The following is a 16227-nucleotide window of genomic DNA, read 5'->3' on the forward strand; positions in this document are numbered from 1 at the left end:
AACATAAGCTTCAGGGGTTGACTTACGCCGAGCTGCAAGTCTGCAACTCAAGCTACATACCTTGGAATGGTCAGCCAGTGCAAGAATTTTGGTGCAAAATTAACTGTTTCAATACAGGGATGTGGACTTTTTTGTTCTGTTTTATTTTTAAAGGTGACTGTTTTCAACCCTGGCATTAGCTCAGCCAAAATGCACTACAATGTCTGCAGTACAATTAAGGAAGCAGTAGCATGTTTGGAAACATACTAGGAGTCTTCAAAACATATTTTGAGCTTAAGGGCAAGTTCCATACAATACTCACTTTTCTCTCCTGGTTTTCTCTAACTTGTCTTTCAAAATCATAATCTCCTTCTTGAGGGCAAGCTGTTGGCTCTCTGCATCCCGCAGTTCTTTCTTCAGACTTTTTATTTCATTAGCATGCATTATTTCACGTTTAGATAGTTCCTCTTCATAGAAAACACTTTTCTTTTCCAGGTCTGCCTTTAATTTAGTGATCTCTTGCTGGTGTTCTATACTGCTTACCCCAGGTGAGCGACCAACCTGTTTTTGCTAAAATAAACAGCCCTAAGTTAGCACTCAAGAATGCTGAAAATGGTGCTTAATAACAAGTCAATATTCATAAATATGTTTAGAAAATAGCCCATTACAGACTTGAGTTAAACACATCTATCAATTTTTTTGAAAATCTGTTAGAGCATAAATCTGAACTGTACTCTATCATTTTGTGATTTAAATACAGTTATAGTTTTCAAGCCATTCAAAATTTGATCATCACTTTACACATCTCTGGCCACATTCTGACTCCCCTTACATGCAGTCAGAAAGTGACCACAGAATTAGAAGATTTTTATGCTCCCACTCACACAGCTGACAACAGTTAAGTTCAAGTGACTTACAGGAACGCAGAATAAAGACTATGATATGCAGTCAGTATATTTTAAAGCACAAAGAACTTGTGGAAAAGCTATACTAAGACAAGCAGAAGCTTAACTGAAGGCTAAAATCTAGCTACAGGAACACTGTATGGATTGCATGGGTCAGGAGGGAAACCTGACCTATTTTACTTAAACTGACCATTTACATCATAGTGGATTAATAGGAAAAACAAGCTTTAAACAATAAGAGTAATTACTTCACTTTTCGCAGCTGCATAGCTCTCTTAGTGAGGTCTTCTGGCATTTCAATAGGCTTTACACATTGCTTCAGGATAGATACACATTTGCACCAAATGCTGCACTCACTAAACTCAATGTCCTGCCATAACATAGAGGAGGAGCAAGATCAGGTTCAAAATGAGATAGTGGCATGACATGCACTGAAATCCAAGTATGGAAATATTTTTTAATGTAAACATATGTATAACTTGGTTTGGAATTTTTTCTATTTTTTAAAATATGTAATTAAAGGTAGTCTAAGGAAAGGAAATTACTTAACAAAAACACAGTGTTTTGAAAAGTGCAGGTAACTGGACAATCTACTTCCTTACGGTGACTGCCTCACACCTTTAGGAGGATCGAAGATATTTTGTTAATTATTCCTCCATTCTTGCCATGAGATATTAAAATCCTCTCAGTTACCCTTAACTAAACATGGCTTTGGGTAATTGTCTTTTGCTGATGTATGAACAGACTTTAAGAGCTAAAAGTCATTGCAGAACATTCAGATGAACTGAATTTCTACCATGACTCATTCTGTGAGAAAGCTGGGCCTTGCAGTTAGTGTCAGCAGAACACTGCAAAACCCTCTAAATGTACGAGCCAGATACGTGCTGCTACCGCATTGTTTTCTCTAACTCATCAAAATGACCATCTGTTTTCATCTAAAGGTAAAATCCTGCCCTTAGGATGCAGAATGGTAAACCGGAGAAAGAGGCCATCCTAACAGGAGATGGTTTGAAGAAAGAAAGATTTAAAAAAAAAAAGAAAGCAGTATAGGAATTTTCTTTCATGCACAGGCAGTTAACTATTGAACTTGTTTTTTACCACTCAACATGCTGAATTGCCGACACATATATGGCAACGGAGCACATAAAAAGTTTAGGCTTTGCAACATCATCTATCGGGTACATAAAATGTTTTAGTGGTATTTCACACTTTTTTTCCACAATGAAAAGATACTATTAAGACCATAAGACAGATGGTGCAGTGGAAGAGAAAGCTGGATGGTACTGTACAGTGGCTTACAGATCTAGGTAATATCGTAAATAGAGAATATCTTTTGAATTGATGTAAGCACAAATTCCCAATAGGTGTTTTCATACATGCCTGTTTCAAGCAGACAAATGGTGCAACTGAGACATAATGCATCTCCTGGCACATTTATAGTTAGATGCTTTTTAATGTACCCCAGGATGCGGTTTGCCAGGGCACACTGCTGACTCACATTGAGCCTGATTTTTTTTTGAAAATCTGAATGCATGACATCCATTGGATGTCCTTTATCCACACACTTACTGACAACTTTGCAGAACCCCAGCAGGTCAGTGTTGCAGGACTTGGCTGTACAGAAGGCACACTGCCTTCTTCTCAATAGGCTCTGCTTCATCCATGAAGCACTCACTGACCTTATTCTTTACTACAGCCTCTACCCCTTTCCTAAGGAAGTTGCACCCACTCCTCTGCAGTTCCCAGGATCTTCTGGATGAGACTTACAGTGGCATAGTGGGCTGTCTGTAATAAGAAGGTGCACATCTTGGCCAGCAGTTCTCTTACTTCTCACCCAAGTTCCTTCAGAACCCCCTTGGCGAGGCCACCAGTCCAGGTGACTTCACATCTGACTCACCTGCCAGCTCTAATGCTTCCTGCACATCATCCTTAGACTGATCCAGCTCATCTGACCAACCCGCTGCAAAGAACGTGCTCTGTGTGGCAATCTCCCCTGCTTCAGCAGTAGTCTGACACACAAAAAACTCATTGAGCATTTCTGCCACAGCCCTATCAGCTCAGAGATTAACTTTTTCATACCTGCCAACAAGCAGCCCCATGAGTTTCCTAAGGTGGCTTTCTGCTTTTGATTTAAAGAACTTCCCACAATCACTGTAAGCATCCTTTGCAAAGTGCTCTCTAAATTCTCTTTATTTAGCCTTCAACATCCTGTTTACACTTAACCTGCCATCTGTTATGGGCTTTTCTGCTCACCTCATTTGGAGAAACTTTCCTTTTTTCTTTAAATATTGACCTTTTCTCTATGATAGCCCCCTGAACTTAACTAAGGAGCCATGCAGAGCTTTTACTGAATGGATAATGCAATATCACAACAACTGCACTTGATCCAAGGTGTGCTTACTGTACTGTGAAATATTACTAAGAAAGCTACAAGTCCCCTTTCCTTTTCTGATAAACTTGCCCCATTGTTATAAATCAGCATATCATTTATTCTCAACAGATCTCCAATAAATTCCTCTCGCCTCTTAAACTGTGATACAAACACTTTGCTGATGGTGAAGATTCATGAAAGCAGAAATACATCTTAATTTTCGGATAACAATCTGAATTCACAGCAGTAGAAGCTTTATAAATCAAACTTCATACTGAATGGATTTCCTTATTTTCATTTAACAAAGGCAGGTAAAATAAAAGAACGTTTGAAAAAAAACCCCCAAATTTTCTGTGCAGTGACTTAATGTTGACAAATATCCCACAGAATTCTAATAAAAAACCCCCTGTTATTCATTTAAATTAAGACCAGAATAGGCCTAATCTGACATTTTGCACAAAAAGTTTAGAATTATCATACTGGACGAAACATTGGGAACAGGATTTTGCAGTAAATGAACAGCAATCCTCATGTGGAAATGAAAAAATTTCTCATTCAGTTTTTGAGAAAGTGTAATTTCTTCAGAGCACCGTATAAAACGCTAATCACTGAATAAAATAACAGTTAACATTCTTGGCTTACTTAAATTTCTGCGCCTAAAAACACTTACATGGGTGAGCAATCTCATCAATATAAACAAAGTCTTCATGCTCAATGCTGCTCTTGTGCAAAAATGTCTCAACTTCGGGCTGAGAGGCACAATACACTAAAACTTTTCCTTTACAGTTACATCAGTTGACATCTATTGTGGAGGAAATAATCTTTGTTTTGACTTACACACTGAGGAACAACACAGTACACAAAACAGCTATACAGAAACCTGCAAATGCTGCAGGTTAATCTTCAAATACTCAACCATCTTACACTAAAAAAACCTGCTTTTAACAGGTAAAGTTAAACAAAATAATAATGGAAGCAATTTGGTAAGAACTCATCGACTATTAAAGAAATATGTCAGTGAGCAGTGAACAAACTGGCCTGAAAAGGGCATTAAGCAAATGTTCATTTTACTGGACAATAATGCAATGCATGCTTGCATTAATATTCAGCATCAACTGAAGTGACAAACCAACAATACCCTTTTGTCCTACATCTGAAAGCAATCAAACAGATCCAAGTCCTAGTTGACTAGTAAGTTTGCAGGTGTTAATATCAAAACAGACTAACCTTTAGCCCTTCTACTTCGCTTTCCAACTGTTTAGAGTACTGTTCACTCCTCTCTCGCAATTTCCTGTCTTTGGATGCCTCAGCAGCTGCAGCTTCAGCTTGGACTTCCAGCTGCAAAAGTACATACGCTTTTAATAGGTAGGATTCTTATACTTTTTTTCAAAATTTACTGATGCTTTTCAATGTAAGAGATAAATCTTCAGCACTAAACTGGACACTTCAAATTCTTAGAAATCAAAATCGGTACTGTTCGAAACAACAATCAAGAGTTAACGATTTACAGATAATACATTACTTAGAAAACCTTACATAAAGCTATTAGATTCTAAACAGTCTTCTCACCACTTACTTCTTTTTTAAGTCTCTCTGTTCTGCGTAACTCTTGCCTTAAACTTTCTACTTTTTGCATCACCACTTCCATTTCTTCCTCCTTATCTCGGAGCTGGCGGGCAAGCTTTTGTTTTTGAGAGTGCAAGTCTGTCAGCCGCTCGTTCATCTCTGAGAACTCCTGCATTGCCAATTTCCGCTGGCTGTGTGCATCTTTCAGCTCTTTGGCTTGGGATTTTAATCTGTCACTAGACTCTGCCAGTTCCTACAGTTTAAAAAAAGAATTAAGTAATAAACCTAGAAAGCTGCAAGGCCAATTCTGTCTTTGGATGCGCATCTAACACCTTCTCCAGAGTGAACAGAAACTACATATTCATTTATTTTCATGAATGCTTCTACGATACAGATTATGTGCCTCTACAAATAAGGAAAGAGGCCACGTTTTACGCTACTAAAGTTAGTAAAACTGCATAAACGTAAACTAAGCAGGAATTTACGTGGTTATTATAGGTTAAACACAAAGGCTTTCAAGCACTTTCATTAAAATATAAAAATACCTTGCTTTCTTAAATAAAAAATGTCATCAGCATAGTTTTTCAAGAACTACTTAAATGAATAAAAAGAACAGGACTTATCTCAACTGCTAAATGATTAAAAAAAATTTTTGCATTAACTGAATGGAAAACTCTGCTCTATGAAAATTTCTGCTTTAGAAGTTTTTGAAAACTGACCTGCAATGGTGAGTATGATTTCCACACACTGTACCATAACATCAAATATTACAGAAAGTTTCAGGCAACACAACACTGTAGTAATTAACAGCAATATATGATAGTTATTCTTTTAAAAAGAGCCCACATGAAATAATACTGCTAGTGCTGCGATAACTCTACAGGACAATACCTTCACAAAGCTTGCTGTGTCCTAGATCTGTGCTATTACACTACGAATGAGGGACCAAAACAGTTTAAATGGTTTAATAATGTTCAGCCAAACCAGAGTAGAAAAAAGAAGCAAGGAAAAGCAAGTCTGAGGATGAAAAGAAGAGCGGCAGGAAGAATTAATATTTGGCACTGTTGACATCTATACAAATTTAAAAGCATTTTCTAAGGTTGTTAAAAAGAGGTCCTAATCACTACAAGTTGTTTTAGAAGAGAGATGGTCTTTCTTGGACAAACTGGCAGCTTTCAAGGTTTTAAGTGCCTTAGGGGTTAAAAGAAACAGTATTAAATACAGCTGGAACATCAACATTGAGTGTGGACTCTAAAATACTGGGCCAATATAATCATGATGAGAAACAGGCTAATGTATTTCACACCTGATTACAGGCTGATTTAACCATGAATACAAAAAAGCCATGAAAACAGTACACTATAAACAAGAAAACAAGGAATCGGGGAGACAGAGAAGAAGAAATAAACCCCAGTATTCTTTACCCATAGTTATTTCAAATTACTTTTCAATCTTCATAGTTGGGCAATTTTTCACATCTCTCTTCTGGAAACACTTCTGTGACACAGCCTTAACACCATATTCTTAACATTTTTTCCCTGCTACAGTCTCACCCATACTTCACTGTACTTCAGATTAAATTAGTTTTCTGGAATAGTTCTTCCTACTGTCTTCTAACCACTATCATTACCACCTTAATCTCAAGCTATAAAGCCTTCTTTGCAGCCACCATGCAATTTGGATCATGGAGTTGTTCACTATCTGGAAGCAGTCACCTAGGACCACCCAGCAGTCATACATAAAACATGTTAAATAATGTCCTTGTCTTCAAAAAAGAGGCAGAAAGCAAAGTAGGTCACGTTACACATTTGTTGTCTGCTCATTAATTTTATACTTGAAAGTTATTTCAAGCAAAATGAACAAAAATAAAACAGTCTTTAGGGTTTAGAAGAGTTGCTGATGAAATGCTTTTACCTTATTAAGATCTTCCCTCTCTTGCTTCAGTGTTCTGACCTGTTTCTCAAAAGCCTTTATTTGTCTGGAAGCATCATCCAACTCCCGCCTTGCAGTGCTGGCCTCCTCAAGTTGCTGTTCCAGCTGACCAGAATCTAGAAAAAGCAGCAGACTTCTAAATATGTTAAGGAAAAAAAATCATTATTCTAGAATAGCATAGTCTAGCTGCTTGAAGCTCCTTCTGTATTTGTTCTGGTTTCCATTTAATTGCAAATTAACACAAATCTTATCTGGTTTAGAATAGGGAGTAGGTTGTTTCAACTGCCATTATTTGCTTTTAACAGAACAGAATAAAAGGTCACACCTTGCAAAACAACATAGAAAGCAGTAACTTGTCTTTTCACATTATAATAACCATGCACTATACATAATTCTGTAATGTATGCTTTAACATCACGTATACATTTAACTTCTATGCACTGTGATGTAATATATAATGCATCTTTTATTACACTGTAATTATAAAGAGTCTACCTCCTCCCCCCCCAAATTCCCCCAGAAAGAAACAGTAAAAGTAACGGGTCACTCAAGAGCTGGCAAACATTCTCCTGTTGATACACTTAAAATTAAATTCAGATGATTTTACTTATTTCTAGTGTGAAAACCACTTGTGTTTATGTGATCTGCTTTATTACTACTATAAATACAGGAAAACTATTACAGTCAGTTTCTTACCAACTGTCAAATACACAATGACAGTACATTTCTATGCCACAGCTAAATAATGTCATATAAATATGCTCAAATGCTACAACATGCAAAGTTGAAATCCATAAACTATGACAACTGAGAAAGTCTAGGTAGTGGGTGGTTTTTTTCCCTCCTAGTCCTTCACTTAAAAACAAGAATTTAAAGCAAGATATATATGAAGGTAGGTTAATTCCAAGTTCTGTGAAACCAGTGGACATTTTGCCTTTGATTTCAGTTGTGGCAGGTCTTCAGACCATATGTATTTACCCACAGAACAGGAACCCATCTATACTCTTAATAAGAGCCTTTTACTACATTTTCATAAATGCAACCCTAAGAGACTGGGTCTTGGAGAAATCAAATATAAAAACACATACATTTCTAAGGGCTGTAAATTCTGAAACACAATAATTTTATAGGCAAATGAATACCATTACCTTATACCCAGACAAATATTCACTATTCTTTTAATTCATTGACTCTTGTTTAAAAATTTAAAAGAATGCATTTAAGTAAGAGATGTAGCTCAAAGCCAGAAATTATTAACTGCCTCTCTTATAGTCTACTCTGAAGTCACCAGCAAAAAAGAAAGTTTATATATGGCACTGCTGAGCCAAGATAAATCTCTCTTCCGTGCATGAACTACTTTGTTCCACAGTTCTGTTTTCTCCTTCCATCGCTGCCCTTTACATATTTGGCAATATTAAAGATTCCTCAAAGTCTTCTCCTATGTAACATAGTGAACAAAAATTGTAACTTTGACCTCAAAAATTGAAAGCATATGCTAGCTTGTCATTTCCTGGAAAACTAGATAGACAAGAAAAATGTATTTTTCCAAGGTCCCCTCGGTGAAACTCCTAAATTTGACGCAATTTCGTGTTCATTTTGTATTATCTTTTTAAGCAGGTGTTTACTCTTAACAGCTCCAGAAGAGGCAGTAAAACAGGTTAAAGAATATAACCAAAAGCTAGTTGTGACATATGTCTCATAAATGGTAATTTTCCTTCTAATCACGCTAGTTGTCGCTAACATTTTAGCTACTATATGCAAACACTGTAGGATGTTACTACATTACATTTAACTAACCAAGAGATGAGCCCAAAGCATAAAGTTCAGCTCTGCACCTGAACCAAACCTTCTTAGTTAATCAGATCTAGGTTTGGAAATTTAGATATTTTAAAGGTCACCCAGAAAACGTGGAACTAGCTCCCCTAAACTTGGAAGCATTCAGACATGATCATCATCTGGTTTGTGCCTGTATTCTGTCATTAATTTAGTTTTAAAATCTATCTCACAAAAAAACCCCATAAAATCAAGCAAATACAACATCCTCTTTTCTCAATTTTACCAAATTAGCTTGTATTAGTTACAAATCAAGGCACAAATGAATGTCTTCTAACTAATGGCTGTATTGCCTGGACCAGACAAGGCATTCAAGTATACACTGGGGAAGTTATGTGGTGACCAGGGATGGATTAGACAACTCTACATCTTCCTCACTTGATCACATTATTCAATTCCAACCCAAAAAACAAAAGCACATTGTATCTAGGAATAAAAATACCAATATATATATGGCATGAAGCAGAACATTCTTAATGGATACTTAAGGCAAAACCTTCTCAATATTAACTGCCTTCACCAGACAGACTTCTCTTAAATTTGAAAAGGGTATCAGTTGTGTTGGGGAATGTTCCACACCTTATTTATTTTTTTTCATTACCAAAGGAAGAGTAATACCTTTAGCAATGAACTAAAATCTAAGTTACAGCTCAATAGTCAAGAATAAAACATAATTTAGAGCTGATCTTGATGCTTTTCTATGAAGAGCTGGTCCCATTCAAAAGCTGTTCTTGTAGACGTTGCTTTTCAGTGGTCCCAAAGAGCCAAAACCAGAACTGAGGATTGCTGCAGAACAGAGGTTTCTGATTGTGTTGTCTTTTTCCTCATTACAGCAGCAAGTGGAGGGACACTGGCTGGAGAGAAACTTCACAAAAATCTTTGTCCTGACAGAGCGCCAACATGGCATCACTCAAATCAGAGTGATCCTTCCTGAGCTAGTTAAGCCATGCTTACAGCCAAAAATAATGCTTATAGTACAATACAAAACTGCTGCATCATGCCAGAGCAGCTGTCCAACTGTATATCTATAACAGAATTTTTTCAGACTACACAATTTTAACAGCATATGATCTACGTGCTGCAGTCTACAGCTCATACATAGCATGCTTCTGCCCCATAACGTAACAGCAGAGTCCAAACACACCAGCTAGAACGTCTGGAAGTTAAGTTCAAGTTATTCTTTCTGTGGGTGTTGCTGCTGGCATTCACTTTCAGGAACTCCATGAAGTCTTTTCACAAATAGAAACCAGAAGAAATTTTTTTTTAAACTGTTTTTTTCAACCTTTCTTGGTGGTGTTTTTTTTTCCCTTGCCACAGGTAAGATATGAACATACAATAGAGATCCATCCACCGCTACTTGTCTCTGATTTTTCTCTCACATAAAATGCAGACATTTTCCTATTTGGATTGACAAGAGGAATCAGATTTGTACTCCCCATTTCTATGGTTTGAGTCCTGATACCTTACAGTCTCTATCAATCTTGTTAATTTTCCTAAATAAAAACCACCTTGCTGTACTTCTTTTCTCTTCCTTTGAGGATGTCTCCGCTCTCCTGATCCTAGTTTGAAAAAACCATTATGGAGCAGGATAGCAGAAGTGCTATGCTATGAATCACTACCAGAGAAAATTCCCTTTAACTTAATTCAGAGCATCAAATCAAGAATAATGAATATTAGTATCAGTAGGCTAAAAAGCTACTAGCTAAACAGACAGAAAATTTGTTCACTAACAGCTACATTCAACATGGTGGTGAAATAAAAGCTCTCCCTCTGGAAGTTCTTAAAACATGAATTGCCTGAATCTAGGAGAGTAAGGCTGGAAAAAGATGGATTTGGATGTATCGTATTTCTTTGAATCTTTCCCTAAATGTCTCCAGCAGCCTCTAAAAAGACGCAGGATACTGGGCTAAGTAGATCTTTGCTTTTTGACTAGTGTGGGAGCTCTAAAGAAAGGCAGTATGACATTAATTAAAGAAGTTCAGCTCTTTATCTGCATAGATTTCAAAAACACTTTTCAAACTTGAAGTACTGAGATACTTGAAAGCCAAATTTTTAGTTATCATAAAATCTTAATGAACTCTCAGAAGCAAAGGAATTAAATAGAAAGGAAATAAATATTCAGTTTCGTAAGAAACGATAACTCATTGATAGCAGAGCTGAGAGGTGGTTCTTCCCCCTCTTATCTCCCTTTCCTTGTCTGCTCCTATTGCCCACTTTGTGCTGATTTATCAGATCATAAGTTGATTAAATTCTCTGCATCTAGATAGTTCTTTGTTTGTTTAATTGAGTGAATTAAAGTCAAGAGAGAGTCCGGGGCATGCACAGAGAGAGGAGGGGCCACACTGTGAGCAGGACCCACTTCGGTGGCAGAGTTTTGCTTGGTCTGTTCTGCTGCTCATGGAACTGCAGCCTTATAGCCCATAGTGTCCTCTCATGGAAAACACACTTCGCACTACTCCCGGCCACTTGGAAAACTCAGTATCACTGTAGTTTCAGGCACATAGCACACCTCCCAGATAACCCACACTGTTCTAAAAGTACTGTTCCAACAAAATACTCAGAAAACCACATCTCCAGTTTGAACTAGCTTTTACTCCACACGTAGTTACAATGCACTAAGCAACAGCACACTGTAAACCTCTGCAGTTTCAAAGAAAATATAATCAAAAAGGTGATCACATCTCACAAATTTGGCCCTTCCAAGGAAAATTTGACAGAAAATGAGATAATGAAAAATATCAATTGATGCTTAAACCATAATAAATTATCCTTCCATCAAATATTTTTAATACTATCAAAACTGCTAGGCTAAAGTCTTCACCCCTCATGTTTACTCATGTAAGCAAGAAACAACACCTTCCTACCTTCCAGTTTACTACCTATCTACCTGCATACCAGAGTGCAGAGATGTACAAAGTAAGGAATACTAAGATATGCTACAGTGACTATGACTTCTGAAAAGACTGCAGTGACTTTTGATACTGCCAAAACCAAGCAAACAAGTGCTTCATCCGCTCTTGCAGTACACGTTGCAGGAGAAAAGAAAGAAGGAAAAAAAAAAGAAAAAAAGAAAAAAAGAAGGAAAAAAAAAGTAGTACTATGGAAATTGGTCATGGTTTCACAGATTCTCAGGTAGAGCCTGATTCATGTAAATTAGTAACACCACAATTTAAAACTAGTGGAACGTTACCACTAATAATAATACCAGAAGTCATTGAAATCTTCCTTCCCCCTTGCAACTGGAATTATTGAAGTACTGAATATTAACTTGAATTTGTAGAAAATGTTGAGGTACCAATGAAGAGTGAAGGGTAAAATGAAAAGTAAAAATAGACTGGAAGACTCTTTTAGAAAGCAAGGTAAACCTAGCATTACATTAGGAGAAAAAATCTTGTCAAAATACTTTTTCCTGTTACAGTTTTTACATTATTAACATACCTGTTACCTGTTTCTTCAACTTTTCAATTTCTTCTTTCAAACTTTTAATTTCTAAATCTTTGCTTGCTGTTATTGGGCCATCCACTGTTGAATACTGCAGAGCCTGGACTGTCTGGGTGGACTCTAGACAAAGACGGAAGAGAGAGGGACAAATTACACGCCTGACATCTGAGGAGGTCAAAAAGGTATTACTGGTAAGTTAACAAGTGCCAAAAGACCCTCTGCTGAGGACTCTACAATCTACAACTACCAAGTGCCAATTTTTCAGTAACTGTAAGCTGGACGAACTAAGTTCGTAGAGGTTTTAAGAATAAAATCTTTATGCCATAGTAACAACGAGTAACAGAAGTTTAATTTGTCAATGGAAATAATAAAAAGAATTCTTTTCTGCTAGAAAGCATTCCAGGTGGTATGTTTATTTTTTTCCACAGTATAAACTGTACCTTATAAAGCTGCAAGCTAATCTAAGTCAAAAAAGTGATTGAATTTTTTTTTTTTCTAATGATTATACCTTGCAGTTTTCTGCTAAGTTCAAGCTTTTCCTGTTCTAGACGTCTTATTCTCCTCTCATAAGCTTCTGTTGCTAAACTATCCTCCAAAGTTCTTTGAATGCTGGCATCAAGATCCATGGAGGGTGGTCCAGCTGTCAGTCTTAGACAGCTGCGGTCTGAAAGCACACTGGGGGAAAAAAATTAAACAGTATTGGATTTTACAACAGGCTGCATTTAAAATAATTTTAAAAATAATATATCAACCAATAAATAGTTGTTTAAATTGTTAATTAATATGTAATTTATTATACAGTCAAATAATACCTTGTTAGTATGTACTCATTAAAAATTGAATTCATTTTTACCTAGCATGACAGATCTCCTCAATACATTTTTTGTTACATGAAAGTGAATGAACTCCTGATTAAAAATTATCATTATGGACAGTCTACATGAGCCAGATAGAAAAAAGCAACAATCTAGGTAGTTAGTAAGATTACAGTAACAGTTTGTTTTAAAATAATCAATCAACTTCCCCAAATACTTTAACGACCACAATCACAACAAATGGTGTGAAATTATCACATGACAACTAGGGCATATACATATCAGATATGCTGTGGCTGTCATTCTGTGGATACTCATGTACACATACTGTGACTTATGCAAATAACCCTTATGAAGTCTACAGGACATGTCACATAACCAGCATTAAGCACATGTTTGCAGAAACATAGGCCTGGTTTTTCAATGGTTGTAAACATTATTTATTTTCATAAATGATCAAGGAGCATACATGGACTTCCTTGTTACTGTTTAATTTAGCAGTAGAGATGAACATGACAAATACCACATTAATACCAAATATCAATAAAGTAATTTTTAAAAAATTTCCATCCAGACTTACAGGAAAGTCAAAGGACTAGAAATAAAACTGTTTTTAAAGTCTAGTAAGCTAAGTTCTTTCTGGGTCCACATATCTGGTCTTAACTTTGTCATATGCAGTTAACTTCATGCATTGTCTGAAAACCACCTTTCTCAACAAAACTCCTCTGAACGCAGGTGCTGACCTTTAAATCCATGTAAATTTTACCTGCAGAGAGCTCATTCTTTTGGACAGACAGCATTTTAGATTATGGCCTAGTAATTTCCTCAGCAAACCACACTCTTTGGTATCTTTTTGCAGTTGGTTTCAGAGACAGAAACTTAAGATATTATGCAACTATCCTACAGACATTGTTGGAACTCTTAACTTACCAGCTACTTGTATATGTGAAACCCACAAATGGTAAATGATGGCCAGAAAACGCAGTGTGTGATGGTGGAGGCATTGTTTCCTAGAAAAATAATAGGACAGTTGATTAAGTAATATACCACTTGACTCAAAAGAAAAAGATTTTTCGAGTTTAACCATATGTGAAGTGTTAGTGATAGTATTATATTAACTATATTCACAGCCATCCTTATCTACAGCCCAAATAAGAAACGGCATCACCTAAATCTATTTATAATAGCATGCAACATAAAAAAATACAGCATGCTGGCACAAAAATGCTTTTCTAATTAAATAGGCTATGATTAGAGGAAAGCAGAATATTATGCCTATTAAAAGCCAATTTATTCCTTCTTTTTTCCAAGAAGCTATTAGCACAAAGAGTATCGCCTTTTATTCCCTCCTATACTCCTCTCTGCTATAGAGTCAGCAGGGCTTCCTGCCTCTAAATTTACCAACCCCACTTCTGAGCAGGCTCGCTCTATTTGGAGAAAACAACAGTCAGACATTTACTAGAAAGAAGTAACACAACAGGGTTTTCTAATCCCATTAGTGCTTTGACCATTTCTTCCTTCATTGCTCCTTTTTCCTGCCAGACAAAGAACTACAAACCAAGACAAACCTTTGAGCTTCCCCTCAGGCTAAAATAACCCTGTTGCTATATTATTCGAACCATTATTAAGTTCTAATATTCTTAAATATCCTGTTAGAAGTTTCCTGTTTAACCCCAAGATGCAAGGGTTTATGTTGCTATACTAGAAATGGCCTTAGCAGTCATCGAAAGAAACTCCCTAAGAAGATTATCACACTGAAAGTGCTAAAAGGTTCTAAATTTTAAGAGAAGGTAACATAATGATTTCTTTTGAACAAAAAACCCACCAATGACATGGCTAGATTATATAAGTACATCAAGTCCACCTTGGTGAGCATTTTGGAAACTAAGGACAAGACCAAATTACAAAACCCTAACTTTCCACTAACTGATAATAAAAATATCAATTAATACACACTATGGTTAGGAAAAGTAAAATTCTTTACTTCTCTTTATACTTTATTTTCATATTTCATAGATTCAAGTTTCAAAACTGTCTTTACGAATAACTTTAAAGACGACCAAATGCATAATTGTGTGATTTCAACAGCCCATATGACAGTTTTCAGTTACCACACTGGTAACTGAGTGTTGGTTCTAAAATATCATCTCTATTGATAACAGTGTAAGATTCTGTAGAGAATTTGTTTCTTTGCTGATTCTTTGGCAGAGAACAAAAAACTTATTTCTTGCTACTTGTGTAAATTCAACTGTATTATCATACTGACAAAATTATAACTGAATCTATGTCTGTCATGCCTATCAGTAAGGCTACTAAACCAAACAGTTAAAAACTAAAAACCTGCAGAACTTAGGCTGCCTAACACCACTGGTTTGTCCTTTGTGTTTATGTGTACTTCTAACATATTGTTTGAATTTCATTATTACGTATATAATTTTTTCATGGGACCACAGACTCATTCCAAGTTCAGGCAGAACAATAACCATCATGGCTTTTTCAACACTGCCTTTTATCTTCAGCACTGGGCATTCCTCATTTGCTGTATGCCATTCAAACCTTGCAAAGAATTTAAAAGAAAAGAAAAAGTCCCATGGGCTTATCTGTGGTGCTGACTTCCGCAATAGTAATGCAAGTATGTGAACCTTCCTCAAAAGATGTGTATGAAAGACGGCAGGAAAAACACCTCCAAAGGTACATAGAAGAATTTGAGGGGAAGCAATACTAAATACAATGCCCACTAGTTGACGCAAAAATGTAAAACACCCTCAGTCATGCAATGCCTCAGGCTAGGTTTTTTTCAGAGATGCTAGGTGCGAAAAGAAATGGTAAAAATATAACCTTAAATTAAACAAAAACAAAAAAAACTACCTTTACATGTTTCAAGTGAGGAAACTGAAAATGAAGCTCCAGAAACTAGTGTTCATCTCGAACAGTTCAATGGCATTGCTTTTCACCCCCAAAGTCTAAAGCAAATTAAGAACTGGACTCCGTTTTCAAGTCTGAGCCCAACAACTCATCACAGGAGCATTCTTTCTTCACCTGCAGCTCCCTGCTTCTTTACAATGGGGAAACATTCACACAACACAGGCACCTTTTGAGTGCCTCAGCTGGGAGATTAGGCCCTAAAATGGAAGACCCCCAGGGCCAACATTAGAACATATGAATAACCTCTAAAAGGTATTTCAGCTTCACAGACACAGCTTCACAAAGACTTGCTACACAGAGCATCCATTCCTGCTACCCCACCCTGATAGCTGTTCCTGGACAGAATAATGTGCAAACAGATATCTGAAGACTGTGTAAAAAGTTTTAAGATAAAAATACTTCAGTTGAGAAGGGAGATGAGCAATACCAGATGCAAATAAGGAAAACCGGGCGGGGGGGG

General features: G+C 36.6%; 1 protein-coding gene across 1 annotated transcript in view; it reads right to left on the reverse strand.

The window, feature by feature from the left end:
• CDC42BPA (CDC42 binding protein kinase alpha (DMPK-like)) overlaps positions 1–16227 on the reverse strand; it is a 186253-nt gene that overhangs the window by 58197 nt on the left and 111829 nt on the right. The window contains exons 10-16 of the mRNA XM_010577747.1: positions 13773–13852; positions 12536–12702; positions 12025–12147; positions 6736–6869; positions 4832–5074; positions 4483–4593; positions 302–549 (exon numbers count right to left, since the gene is read on the reverse strand). Coding sequence (XP_010576049.1) covers positions 302–549; positions 4483–4593; positions 4832–5074; positions 6736–6869; positions 12025–12147; positions 12536–12702; positions 13773–13852 — 1106 coding nt within the window. The remainder of the gene's footprint in view (positions 1–301; positions 550–4482; positions 4594–4831; positions 5075–6735; positions 6870–12024; positions 12148–12535; positions 12703–13772; positions 13853–16227) is intronic.

This window comes from Haliaeetus leucocephalus, unplaced genomic scaffold (assembly GCF_000737465.1).
Source record: "Haliaeetus leucocephalus isolate CR32 unplaced genomic scaffold, Haliaeetus_leucocephalus-4.0 Scaffold577, whole genome shotgun sequence".
Taxonomy (NCBI): domain Eukaryota; kingdom Metazoa; phylum Chordata; class Aves; order Accipitriformes; family Accipitridae; genus Haliaeetus; species Haliaeetus leucocephalus.